Source organism: Lichtheimia ornata (assembly GCF_029851405.1).
Source record: "Lichtheimia ornata isolate CBS 291.66 chromosome Unknown scaffold00005, whole genome shotgun sequence".
NCBI lineage: Eukaryota > Fungi > Mucoromycota > Mucoromycetes > Mucorales > Lichtheimiaceae > Lichtheimia > Lichtheimia ornata.
In genome coordinates this window covers 775,600-789,563 of record NW_026695325.1, presented here as the reverse complement: position 1 = coordinate 789,563, position 13,964 = coordinate 775,600, and the positions used below count along the sequence as shown (strand labels likewise).

At 43.8% G+C, this 13,964-nt stretch overlaps 5 protein-coding genes across 5 annotated transcripts; 1 reads left to right on the top strand and 4 right to left on the bottom strand.

Annotated features, from left to right (window-relative positions):
- Positions 1-378: 378 nt before the first annotated feature.
- O0I10_002088 (S-(hydroxymethyl)glutathione dehydrogenase) lies at positions 379-2,063 on the bottom strand (the record flags this gene model as incomplete). Its single annotated transcript, XM_058482176.1, has 10 exons — positions 379-412; positions 474-923; positions 977-1,044; positions 1,106-1,236; positions 1,291-1,387; positions 1,448-1,635; positions 1,689-1,723; positions 1,791-1,860; positions 1,929-1,977; positions 2,046-2,063. 10 exons carry the CDS (start codon positions 2,061-2,063, stop codon positions 379-381), a joined length of 1,140 nt encoding a protein of 379 aa, XP_058347307.1.
- A 313-nt stretch (positions 2,064-2,376) lies between these two features.
- Positions 2,377-4,515, bottom strand: O0I10_002087 (uncharacterized protein; the record flags this gene model as incomplete). The annotated part of the gene is made up of 3 exons (XM_058482175.1): positions 2,377-3,408; positions 3,470-4,138; positions 4,189-4,515. 3 exons carry the CDS (start codon positions 4,513-4,515, stop codon positions 2,377-2,379), a joined length of 2,028 nt encoding a protein of 675 aa, XP_058347306.1.
- A 330-nt stretch (positions 4,516-4,845) lies between these two features.
- Positions 4,846-6,574, top strand: O0I10_002086 (uncharacterized protein; the record flags this gene model as incomplete). Its single annotated transcript, XM_058482174.1, has 5 exons — positions 4,846-5,020; positions 5,077-5,524; positions 5,796-5,959; positions 6,015-6,204; positions 6,253-6,574. The coding sequence occupies 5 exons, from the start codon at positions 4,846-4,848 to the stop codon at positions 6,572-6,574; spliced, it is 1,299 nt and encodes a 432-aa protein (XP_058347305.1).
- Positions 6,575-6,670: 96 nt separating this feature from the next.
- O0I10_002085 (uncharacterized protein) lies at positions 6,671-7,655 on the bottom strand (the record flags this gene model as incomplete). Its single annotated transcript, XM_058482173.1, has 4 exons — positions 6,671-7,090; positions 7,182-7,259; positions 7,316-7,431; positions 7,484-7,655. 4 exons carry the CDS (start codon positions 7,653-7,655, stop codon positions 6,671-6,673), a joined length of 786 nt encoding a protein of 261 aa, XP_058347304.1.
- Positions 7,656-12,229: 4,574 nt separating this feature from the next.
- On the bottom strand, positions 12,230-13,706 carry O0I10_002084 (uncharacterized protein; the record flags this gene model as incomplete). Its single annotated transcript, XM_058482172.1, has 2 exons — positions 12,230-13,038; positions 13,106-13,706. The coding sequence occupies 2 exons, from the start codon at positions 13,704-13,706 to the stop codon at positions 12,230-12,232; spliced, it is 1,410 nt and encodes a 469-aa protein (XP_058347303.1).
- Between the last annotated feature and the right edge of the window lie 258 nt (positions 13,707-13,964).

The window sequence follows — 13,964 nt, the reverse complement described above, 5'->3', positions numbered from 1 at the left end:
CATCAACATTCCCTTCACACTCTGTCATTGATAACACATCATTTCACACCATCCACAAGTTCTATCATCAATATCACCCACAAGCACGTACTTTCATTCACTCAAGAAACACACACACACACACACATGCAGAGAGAAAATTCCCTTCATAAAACAAATTTTTTTGTTGCACATTGAAGAAGAATGGGAGAGATTGGTGATCATAAGACGTTTTCATTACCGGGAGATGAGGTTCGATTGGATTACATTTTCATGCAGGTTGCATTGTATCGGGATTAGAGTGTCTATATAAGTGTACCTCCAATAATATTTAAGAACAAAGACATACAAGAAAGCACACAATGCAAGAATCTTTTATTGTACAATTTGATGATGCATTTAGGGCTTAGCGACATCGACAACGGCACGGATGCTAGAGAAAAAGAAAAATGTTGTTAGATTACAAGTAACAAACTCAATAAAATCACACATACCAAGAGCCAGAGTGCATAGCATCGAAAGCCTTGTTAATGTCGTTGAGTTCAAAGGTGTGAGTGATAAACTCGTCAACCTTGAGCTTGCCATCAAGGTACTTTTGAACGAGGCCTCCCATTTCAGTGCGACCCTTAACACCACCGAATGCAGAGCCACGCCAGACACGGCCTGTGACAAGTTGGAAAGGACGAGTGCTGATTTCTTGGCCAGCAGCAGCAACACCAATAATGGTAGATTCACCCCAACCCTTGTGGCATGCCTCAAGAGCAGCACGCATGACATTGACATTGCCTGTGCAATCAAAGGTGTAGTCGAGACCACCATCAGTCATATCAACAAGGACCTGTTGGATAGGCTTCTCATAGTCGTTGGGGTTGACAAATTCGGTACAGCCAAATTCGCGAGCAACCTTTTCCTTGCCAGGGTTCACGTCAACAGCAATGATACGGCTGTAACAGGTTATTAGTACATTCATACGTACCCATATTACCCTGCTTCTTACCTAGCACCATTGTTGACACATCCTTGTGCAACGCTCAAACCGACACAACCCATACCGAAGATAGCAACCTGGTATAGCCATGTGTGTAAGATGCCATGCCAAATGAATGATAAAATGAAATATCCTTACCGAAGAGCCTTCTGTGACCTTTGCAGTCTTGGTAGCAGCGCCAAAACCAGTGGTGATACCACAACCCAAGAGACAAAGCTTTTGAAGACTTGGCTTAGGGTCGACCTTGACAACGGAGACATCGGCAACCACTGCACATAGAGATGTGAGTTGAAAGAATAAAATAGGAAAAGTGACACACATACCAGTGTATTCAGAGAAAGTGGAGCAACCCATGTAATGGTAGATAGGCTTGCCCTTGCAAGTGAAACGAGTGGTCTCATCAGGCATCAAGCCACGGCCCTAACATAACGAACACCGTCAATTGACGTTTGATCTTGATATGCACAATGTATGTGTTACCTGAGTAGCACGAACAGAGCCACAAAGGTTGGTCTTGCCGCTTAAGCAGAACTTGCACTTGCGACATTCAGCAGTGTACAAAGGAATGACGTGGTCGCCGGGAGCAACTTCGGTAACACCTTCACCGACAGACTCAACAATACCGCCACCCTCGTGACCAAGGATTGAAGGAAATACACCCTCGGGATCTATATTCGATAGATCAGTATATTGATTGATCTCCTCACTTCTCATTACTTACCACTGCCAGAAAGAGTGTAGGCATCCGTGTGGCAACTATGGAAACGATCACGAGAACAAAATGTCAAAATACACGCGTCTGTATATCCTCTTTTACACTTACACGCCAGTATACAAGATCTTGATACGAACTTCATGAGCCTTGGGAGGAGCAACTTCGACTTCTTCAATGGCTATTCAAAGAGATACGTAGATCCATTAGTTGAATGCGTGTCTTTTTTATGCTTGCTCACACACGTACACAAAGGCTTGCCAGCTTCCCACGCGACAGCAGCACGGCACTTGATAACCTGTTAACGGTGACGAATGTAAGCATTGGACCAATGACAATGACAACAAGAGGAGCTTGATGGAGTACCTGACCAGCAGTAGACATTACGAATGACAACAGAAACGAAAAACGGGAGCAAGAGTAAAGAGAAATTGGTGGTTGGCCGAGTACCAAGAAAAATACACTAGTCGGACTCTTATTCCATCTCATGCCTTATTGTCCTACCCAACCATCATTCATCATCCGGTAGCTCGGTGTATCGTTTAATACATGCTTCCGATCTTATTCTCCACACACCACCACATTGCTTATCTCAAATTCATGCTAACTATTATCATGTTCACTCGCTCTCCGATAATCTTGTGTCTCATAATAAAATATCCATAAAGATAATGCTTTATTTCTAATGGTTTACTGATTACATCATTCGATTAATAATACCAAAGTAACGTTGCTCATGCATCCGGTAATGGTAATCGGCAAGGACATGTACATGTTCACAAAGCCCTTGAAGAGGATCCGATACATGACGCAATCCATAGCTATACAATGCAGTGGGAGCTGCCATGTCACGTGTGGCGAGGTAGGATTTGAGCACAGATGCAACACGTCGTGATAATAAGGCATAGATGGCATCATTATGCGAAAGCGTCTTATCGACCATGGTACGTATCATTTCTTCTCGCTTAGTGTTTCCTCCCATAGTGTCTACACGTCGCTCAATTTCAGCTGCCAGATGCTGTGGACTAGTGTTGTGGTCTTCGAGTAACTTGAACAGCGTTTCAGCCAATACAGCATGCTCGTCCTCGTCCACAATTCCAAAGTTGCGTGCAAGCGTTAATAAAGCTGCTACGATCGTGATGGCTTGTGCTGTGTTTTGGAATCGTACCAGCCGTGCAATATCCAAACGCAATGTTTCGGGAGCCCATTCAGCTACAGACTTTGATGATAGTAACAAATGAATAAATGCATCTTGGAAAATAGCCTCGTGAGTAGGATTGGGATTGGTTGCGGTTAACACATTGCTAGTGCTGTTGTTGGATAAAAGTCGATTGTATGCTTCTTGTAGCCATTGTTTGGTATTCGGTAAGGCTTGGGCTTCAGGATCCGCAGCAATGGCTTCCTCAAACTTGGAGCGACCATACTCAATAGCAATGGGTAGCAGGTGTGGACGCAAAGCACGTAGTTGCACATTAGCCAAATCAATAGCCATATCTTGTAGCACATCCACAATACATCCCAACTTTTCACTGAGGCGTGAACAATTATGAATTGATTCCACCTCATTATCTCGTATAGGAGCACAAGATCGTTGCATGACCGATATGATCCAATTGATCTTCTCATCAAGGTCGCATACACGTGCTGTCAATTGCTGCCGCATCAATTCCAAATCCAGGTTGCTGTAAATTGCTTCTTCCTCATTCCTTGGTGCCACCTTCAACAATTGCTATGATACAAGCTTATCAATACCCCTGTGACCTTATTATTCATACAATACCAATACTCACTTGTCGCACGTCTGCTACCACTTCAAGCAATGTATCATGTGCAGCAGGCACACCTTGAGTGAGATCTTCATCTAGCTTGTCGAAGAATGCACGCCTAGCAATAGCTGTCACTTGACGTTCAATCCCTTTTGCACGTTCAAGCTTGAATTCAGGATCAAGAATAATCTCATGTGCCAGTTGCTCGTTACTAACACCTCCTTTTTGAGACATGCCTTGCAGCATATGAAGTGCTTGTTGTTTCTGTTCTTGGTCTTCATCTTGTTGTCGCTGCCCATTTTCATCATCACTACCATTATGACTCGAGGGGGGTGTTGGTATTGTATTAGCAGCTGGCTGCTCATTAGAAACATGGACTATAGGGCCGCCCAATCGTTCAATCTTGGCTTGCACTTGCCGCAGCTGTTCCTCCAAAGCATCACAGGCTTCACGTCTATCAGGACCATCCGGTGTCTTTTCTTGTATGGTGTGCTTAAGATCCATCAAGCCATTGTAGTGTGCTGTGCTTGCTTCGAGCAGCTGAGCACGATCATTCTTTTTCCATGCTTGGAATAAACGCCCATATCCTTGCCATTGCATTTGAATCGTTTGCTGCATATCTTCATTAGGATCCCGACAAGAAAGATAAGCTTCAAAAGACATCAACAATCGTTTGGCTGCTACTTGTAATCGCTGTGATGATATTAATTACGTATTTCAAGTGAGCCTGTAGTTATACCAACCTTCCTCAAGGGGATTGGGGTTTCTTGAAGGATTGCCTTTGGGCATGTAAGAATGATATAGGCCGTCAAAAAGATACGCGCACGTTGAGTAGGCTGTTTGGATGATGGATGAATGAGATTGTTGATTATGCTGGCAGTGCATTCGATTGTCTCTGGCCGAGCAATTAATTCTGTCAACTTGTCGAATTCCATCCATGTTGCTTTGTTGGTTACTTGAGGTAGCCCAAGATCAGAGAACGCCACTGTCCACTCGTTGATGGATGATGCATTTCCTTTGCTGAAGAGTTGCGCACAATGATTATCACTCTTGTTGTTACTGCATGACATGATAGAATAAAGAAAAGAAAAGAGAGAAACAAAGTGACGTTTTGCTGCTGACACCTGCAAAGGGAATCATGATGATGATGGTGGTGAGATATCAACGGAACTCCCGAGACCATTTACAAACAAACCTTTAATTTTCAACGAGGTTACTAATGTCACAGATAACAGTCATTGATAATGATATCACAAGGAAGGATAACGGATGCCGTGTGCACGTTGTGGGCTTTTTGATGGGTAGTCATGGATACCGCAGTATCCATGGTGGGCGGAGCGTTAAAGAGCTGGCGTGTAGGCATCGTCGATTTTGTGGTCTTCTTTATCTCCTGTTCAACAATGTCAGTAATCTACTACAAGTTTAAAGCAGCTAAGGATTCCGATTACGATGTCTTCACCTTTGATGGACCGGGTGCCTCTGTTTTTGACGTGAAGCGAGAGATCATACGAGCCAAAAAGTTAGGCAAGGGTACCGATTTCGATCTTGCTATTTACAATGCACAAACGGACGAGGGTGAGTCTTAATCGTGACAAGGGAGAGTATCAAATAGGCTTACAGGGTATTTGTAGAATACAAGGATGATGTTTTCATTATTCCACGCAATACATCGATCATTGTGCGACGACTTCCTGCATCACGACCTGGCAAGGGAACAGCTCAACGATATGTTTTAGGCGCATTACCGGCTGATGGAAAAGGAATGGGGACAAGTGGGATAGGAATGATGAAAGGAGGAGGTGGAGGAGGGCATCATCATGGACCACCAGCACCTGGATCAGCTGCCGAGCGATTTAGCAACAGCAATCGAAGCAATATGGTTTTGAATGCACCTCAATATCGGAATAGACCACAGCAACAACAACAATCTCCAACGCCATCACAAATGGATTCTCAAAATAGCGATACATCAACAGCGCCAGCAGCAACGCCAGCAGATGATTCTGAAGAAGCACGTATCCAAGCAATGTTTCAGCAAACAACGGATCAATGGGGAGCTATGCAGGAAAAGCTTGCTGAGTAAGTGCATTGATGGGTGGAAAGGGGAGCAGGGGAACGAGAGAGAGGGGGGCATGTATTACAATGAAAACCCACCAAAAAAAGAAAAACAACAATACAGTACAAGTTTATATACACCCTACATTGATTATCTGTTCCATTGTGCGTGTGTGTATGCGTTGTGCGCGTGTTTCCTTTTGTGGAAGAAGAGATGGATTTCATGGCTACTGTTTTACCATTGAGGTGTTTCCAAGGACTGGTTCACTCATTTCCCCTTTCTAATATTCTGCAGACAACAATATATCCCTTATACTCCACGTGGTGGTGAATGGCGTCGAGGACGAGGTGGCTATCATCATTCACAAAGAGATGGCAATGACGGAGGCGATAACCAGCAACAGCAACCACAACGTGTACCCCCGCCAACATACGTGTGTTATAGATGTGGACAAAAAGGTAATCATTATGGATGGATTGTGTGTGATGCACAACATGCTTATACTTTATTCAGGCCATTACATCAATCAATGCCCCACTAATGGTGACAAGGAGTTTGACAAACATCCAAGGATAAAGCGAACCACGGGTATTCCTCGTAGCTTTTTGAAAGTAATTGAAGAGCCCAAGAACGCTGTCAAATCCGGCACTGGTGGTTTGATGGTGACACCCAAAGGTGATTTGGTTGTAGCTCAAGCTGATTCGTAAGTAAGCAAACATATGACCATATAAAATCTAATGCTTTCATGTAGATCTACGTGGGACAAACATGTTGCCAAATCCAACCTAGGAACATCCACAGCTGGTGATTTATTGGATCTTTATGGCTCTATCCTGGTAGTTGATCATTTGCGTTGTCCAATCTGTGAGGGACTTTTCCGAGAAGCGACCATTACGCCGTGCTGTGGTGCTACGTTTTGTGATGAATGCATCCGAGGTTATATGCTGGAAAATGATTTTTGCTGTCAAGATTGCAATGCCCAAATCAAACTTGGCTTGGATGGATTAATTCCCAACATGGATGTTCGAGAATGTGTAGATAATTATGTACGTGAATGTGTTCGGCAGCAATAGATGTTATTCCCAATAAACAAAATACATGAAATACATACTCAGGTTGGATGTGTCAAAATGGGGGGGGGAAACGGGGTGACTATATACGTATAGCTTCTACAACGGTAATCCAAGTCCAAATGTGTTGAGTCGTGTCCATGCTGTTTTACATTCGGGACATTCCATATCATTGCCACTGAAAAGACCGTCGGCACAATGTCGATGAATACGCACAGGACACTCTTGACGTTCGCAACGCTCGCCCATGGTAACCATCTCCATACAGACTTTGCACATCTTGATCATGTCACTGTATTGGTCGCGTAAATAGCTCTGTAGCTCCAAACCAGCACGTGTACCCATGACATAAGATGATCCATCAGGTGATGATGCGAGCCATCCATCCTCCATAAGCCGGTCAATTAACTCTTGCACATCTCGTTGTGAAATAGGAGGTTTCATCTTTTGCCCAAGTCGCAATGCCACCATGGTTGCTACTGCATACGTCTCATCATCTGCCATGACAATCATCTCTATCTAAGAAGCGGGATGTATCAGACATCATCTCAAAGTACTACCATTCACGCGACCATGACGCGTAACAACACGACATTTCATATCCACATACCAGTTGTCGAAAATAAACAATCTCGCTTGGTGTGTAATTTGTGGCGCATTGTGCAATCTGATCCTCTTTGGTATTGACCTACATTGATGCGTGTTAAAAGGAAGAACCCCACTCCCAAAGCTAAAGACACTCACCAGTGCTATCACAGGTACGCCATTAGTTTCGTCACGCGATCGCCTTAACACCATATCAACCTCGTTGATCTCGTCGTTTATCGTTGCAACAAACTCGTCAAAGTCGATTTCACGTTCTATAAGACCCAGGATCAATACAACATTCCAAGAATCTAGGCATGCACCAACCTTCAGTTACTTCGCAAACGCGGGTATACAGCTCTTGCGCTCGGCTTTCAGTCAACAGTCGATGTGAAAGCATGCTTTGCATGAAGAGACGGTGTGAGTCGTTGTAATGTTGGTTGTCAATAGGTGCTTGCGTATCCATTGCTGAAAGCTGTGAGTTGTAGGTGGCGACCATGGTTTCCAGAAAAGGGAGGTGTACGTCGTTGAAAGTCTTCCGAAATGGTGGATCGTCGTCCCTTCACCGCAAAATGCTCATAGCTCGACATCCCCCAATTGCCATGACAACCTATTATAATAAGCATCCCCATTCCTTATACGCTACACCTGTACTATTCTTAATAAAGAATGTTCCTTGACGATGGATGTCATTAATATGCGAAGTTCTTATCATTGGAACATGTTGTTTTTATAACGACTATCAGTGGATGTTGAGATTGCACGATTTGAAATGAAGAACAAGTGCACCATGGTGATGCTTTTCGTAATTAGAGAGATGATACACCAAAGGTCTACTGTAATCCTTGTATGGACAGCTGTTGGTTTCCTCCAGAGCATCTTTTATGGATCAAACAAATCCATGGTTACTCATGTATCCCATTCCTTCCTTCCTTCCATCCCAGGTATCAAGGCAATGTTCAGATCCATATCCATAGGAATACATATGTATTAAAACAAGTTGCTATGCGTAAATAAAGCTGCTTCTATACAAAGGCTATCTTCTGTTCACGTAAACAAAGACTGCAAGGCAAGTTGCTGCAAGTAACTTGAGACAATGGAGTGAAGACCTCGCTAATAGCAACGGCTGTTACGATTGGTCGTGGCAGAGGAGTGTGCAAGAGCGTGTGTTGCATCAAGAAACGCGGGTGTTGTAGTGGGGTGTACACGCCATGGACTTGCCAATCAGTCCAAGTCTTTCGATTCAAGAGAGTTGTAGGGTTGACATGATGGGTTGAAGCAGGGCAATCGTTTGCAAGAGATAGCTGTGTAGTTGTAGTTGAATGGGGCCAACAGTTGAAAATGGGGAGAAGAGACAATGAGCTGGGAGTGGAAGAAGTGGAAATTAAACAAGTTGACTTCTCTACTTCTGGATGATAGTTCTTTGTTTGACCGTTATTCAGTCAAATCCTACTGGATCATGAAAGTTAAATGATGGAGATGTTGGCTGGAGCAGGACAATCTTTCATATGCATTGTATTGGGCAACAAAGGTGAATGGGAGGACAGGATTATTAGCTGGCATCTTAGGAAGTATACCTAAATAGTGTACAAGTACCATGCATCGCCTGTACTGAATGACTCAAGTTACACAACACGCCCCTCTGCACCTTTGGCTCTGTTATAGTCATACTACTTGACAATGAACAAAGACCTCTTTTCATATAGCATCACGTTACAGCATATGCAAAGCATAAAGGCACTTGTATCTCTAAACTTTACAATCAAACATGGGGTCTTTGATAGCACAATGTGCTCGGCTTGGCCAACTGCACCTTGTGTGCAAGTTTCAAGTTGATCGTGGTCAATCCCAGATTTCGCAATGTCGCTACCGGCCAAACTGGATCTGGGGGTCGACCTCTTCGACGACGACGACCAAAAAATATTTTTTGGGCTGTTTGCGACATTGAACGTGAAACTTTCACACAAGGTGCTGTTGGCCAAGCCGAGCCCATTGCTCTATTCAAAACCCCACGTTTCATTGTAAAGTTTGGAGATACAGGTACCTTTATGTTTGTAAGCGTGATGCTGTATGAGAAGTGATCGTTGTTTAAGGTAAAGTAGCTAGACCCTGACAGAGCAAAAGATGCAGAGGGTCGTGTTGTGTAACACAGCTACGTTTGCATGAATGAAAGGGTCAATGTATAATTACTTTATGGATCATCTAGGAACAGGCATGTATTGCTAGCTAACGGCCACTTTTATCCAATCATCATTGTTGCAAGATCCACTACATGGGAACGATGCTCCTGCTTCAGACGTTCATTTCCATGATTCAAGTGTCTTGATCCGATCTGATTTGACTGAGCTACGCGCAAACAGCAAACATGTTAATTCTTGAATCGCAGACCCTGCGAATGTCTCCGTCTCTCAAACTTTTGGACGCTGCCATTCCAAATTTTCAAATGAAGCGTGAAGTTTTTATTAGAAAAAGTTGATCAGCATGCTCGAGAGCACCATTCTGACCAACTTACAAGTTGAAGGTGGGCAACTTCGGGGCGGTGGGCCGTCCGCTCTTTTGTTCCCGTCATCCACCATTTGGATCGCCCCGCATTTTAAATCTTCACAATGAAGTCTACGACTTTTAAATGAATGAAGTTGATCAGCATGACTCAGAGAACATTCTGACAAAGTTTCAAGATCGAGAAGGGGAATCCCAAGGTAATACATACTCTTTCGATAAATCATCAATCTGACGCTGACCTCCATTTCCGACTTACATACTAAACCCACATTGTACCCTTGCATTCCAAATTTTCCAATGAAACATGAGGTTTTTATTAGAACGACCTGATCAGTATGTGCAAGAGCACCTTGTGTGAAAGTTTCAGGGTCAAGAGGGGTAATCCCGATATCAAGGTTTGATGTACAGTATTCATGCATTTATACAAGAAGAGGTGTACGACCTTTTTAATTTCCACTTCTTCCACTCCCACAACTTCTTCCCTCTTCCTCCCATTCTCAACCGTTGGCCCATTCAAGTACAACTACCATCTGCAAACGATTCCCCTGCTTCGACCCATCGTGTCAATCCTACACTTGTCTTGATGCGATTGTCTTTGACTGAATGGCAAAGGGTTTGGCATGTACACGCCCTCAACGCGCCTGTTTTGATACTACACACTGTCTAGCACACTCATCTGCCACGATCAAACGCGACAGCATTCCTTTCAGCAGTTGCTATTCACTCCATGGTCTCAAACGGCATTCACATCCTTGTCACTCTACTACAACACACGCTCGTGCACGCCCCTTTGCCACGACCAAACTTGACAGCAGCTGCCATTAGGCAAGTCTTCATTCCTTTGTCTCAAGTTACCTGCAGCAACAACCTGCCTTGTGGTCGTCATCACGTGAACAGCAGATAGCCATTGTAAAGCAGCTGCTTTATTTACGTGTAGCAACTTGCATGAGTACAAACGGATCCTATGGATGATGCCATATCAGCTATCAAGTACACCGCAATACAAGCATCTTCGCCTGGTTGAGCTGCAATGAAAATGACCAAGAAAGAGATAGGCCAGCAGCCGGATGGAAAAGGATGGGTCTTTCAATCAACGTTTGGTTTTGCAATGGTTATGGATGGATGCATGCGTTTCAGTGCAGCGATGAGGAATCTTCGAATGTTGCTTTGGTTACTTGTCGCGTCGTTACAGGAAGGTGGATCATATCACGTGGATACAGCTGAGGAGGAGGATGGATTGGATGGATTGACGAAGGAAGTGTTTTACGACTATGGGACGATATTGGAATACTCAAGTCAAATCATGCAGCAAACATGGATGAAGGATGATTATGACGGCAACAACCAAGAATACAATGACGCAATTCTGTATCCCTGTATCCTCTATACGATTCACCCGTATCTCATTCCATTTGCAATGCTGTCCCTTTATATTTACTCGATAAACATCCACTCTACCATGTCTTATTCTTCGACTTTTTCATTGAATTCAATATAATACTTTGGATATCGCACTATCAGCTCATGTGATCTAAGATGAGGATTATTGGTTGGTTGGGTTGAAAGTGGGAGTAGGAAGTTTGTAGGTCGTAAAGCGAGGTTGAATCATTTACATCATCGTGTCAAGATGCTTTTGCCTCTCTTCTCGCATGACGATGGTGGTTGCTAAAGATTCTGATACAATAAGTAACACGTGCATCTGCCATATTCTATATTGCTATGACCATTTATGATTATTGGGAAATCACCGCTTACCAATGATCCGTACCAATACGCTGGTTAGTAATAAACCCCAATGTTGTACATCAGTGCAATTGTTTAAAGATACCCTTTTTGGCAAGTGATTGTCAATAAGCTGACTTTTACTGCTCACTTGACATTCCGTCGTCGGAAGGACGAGACCTCCCTTAATTATAGCTTTTCTTCGAAAAGGCCCAGGGACCAGTTGTTCCAAAGTAGATGGCTTTAACCATTATAGGTATACCATCGCTTAATCGATAAGATTTTAAAATTATGTATTCAAGCTTCTCGGCTGTGCATGGTTGTGCACATGCGTGTGACGAACAACAAACAAAAGTAAACAAACGCTGGAGGTGCGTTTTCATTGTTAAGTTTCTTTTTGAGTTTGTGTTTGTGTATGGGAATGATGGGAACGGCGAATCCAGCTCTCCTTGGTGGTCCAGAATGAAGGAGGTGATTATTGATTGTTTCGGTGGAGCACCGTGTAAAAGGAAATTCTACTATACCCACCCCTTGAGTCGTTCAAACAAGCTCTTGCCTCGCTCTGCATCCTCAGTTTGGACCATGGAGGTTGCATCATACCTCGCGTATGTTGTGGTACCATCATGTCTTTTTTCTTTCTTCTATGACAACACATGTTGTTACACAGCATTTCAATGTATGCATGATCCATATGGTTGTTTTTGGTGATATGCAACAGACAATGTATTTTATTTTCAAAAGGCTATCAACATGATAAAGATATATGCAAAGGAGAAAGAAACAACATCACAATGTATGCACAAGAGAGAGGAGAAAGGATTTGCACCAGGCAAAAGAAAAATGGATCAATCACATGAAATCCGCCAAAGGATTATTGTTGGATGATGGAGCAGTAAATGTGATGGAGGGTTGTTGGAGCATGTTTGACCAGTTCCATGAAGCAGGTTGTGCCCAGCAATCCATTGCAGATGGCTTACCATCAGCAACAACAGCAGCAGTGAGCAAGCTGCTAGTGGTATCGGCTTGATGCATCATCCATTCTTCTTGGCTTCCAGCGCCATTGGAGGTAGTGGATTGGAAAGATGCAATAGCAGGTTCAGGTGTAGCTGATGGCGATAAAGTAAAGCTGCGGCAGAGATCAAGAGGTGGTACACTTCCATTGTTGCTCGCAGCGTTGGTGTTGTTGTTGTCCATGGTGCATTTTGAAAAAAGATCAGGTGCACGGTTGAAAAGTTGCAACAATGGCTGGCGAAGAGATTCATGAATGCCCTGCAAAACATGAACAGCATCAAAGGTAGCTTGCTTGTTTTCGGAAAAGTCACCACAGCGCACCCATTCGGTGTCAATGCCAGTACGCCACATGGAGAAGGTAAGGTCTCCAGGATGATAAAGATGGATAGCCAATTGATCGACCATGGTCATGTCATCACGCATTTCAGAGGACAACACTAATTGTTGGATAGCATCAAAGTCGATTTGCATGCGAAATTGGTGACCACCATCCTGGATCTGCCATATCAATTGACGTTCTTGTGCATAACAAAACAGGTCCCAGCACTCTTGTCGATCGATGGGGTTTGATGTGAATCGAGACCAAATACCCACGCGCAAGGATGTAGCTGGAAATGGGATGCTTGAAGTATTGGCGGTAGTTGTTCCTGAGAGGTATGCATATTGATGAGACCAAAAGGAATTTTCTCCTTTGTAATCTATATTAATGCTTACCTTGTTTGGATAGCCACCGGTCCGCACCTTCCGATACTGCACGAGCAGTGGCAAGATCAAAGTCAACAGCCTTGTTTGAATCAAGCCTTGAGTTTGAGCATGAGCGAGCACGACGTCGAAGAGAAGTGTTGTTGTTATTGTTACAAGCTTCATCATCTTGATGTTGTTGTTGCTGTTGTTGAAGCTCCTCAAATCGCTCAGGGGTCATCATTGTTCTAAAAGTGGCTTGATAACGTTGTGGCGCGCCATGACAAGGTGGTTCAATCCATCCAGTACGCACATTAGGCATCAAGCAAGGGATCTTGTTAGTGCCTGATTTACCACCACCAACGTTGGAAACGGCTTCAAGTTTACGTGCCTTAGCACGACGATTTTGGAACCATATTTGAATAGTACGTTCGGTGACACCAAGCTCTCTTGCAAGTCGACTACGGATAGCGGCATCAGGCAAAGGATTGGTGACAAAGGATTCTTGCAACACCGCAACTTGGCTAGGCTTAAGATGAGTGCGTTTGCGAGTGGGAGCAGTATGTTGTGGTGGTAGTTGTGGGAAAGCAGTAGCAGTGGAGGAATGGCTTTGGGGGCGGTATTTTGTGATCATGATTGAATGTGTGTTTGATATGAGAGTTTGTGTTTTGAACGAAAGGGGAGAGTGTGTACCAGCACGAAAGAAAGAAAAAGAGATGAGCGGTGGCGAAAGAAGTGGGAGATGGTACAAGAGTCAACTTTTTATATGCAAATGTGGCGTCGTGCATGTTGTGTATGCAATGTGTAGTTGTGTGTATGCGTATGTGTGTGCTCGTGTGTGGTGTGCATCGAATACTGGAATAGGAGAATAGTCCGGTGATGACGATGGTGG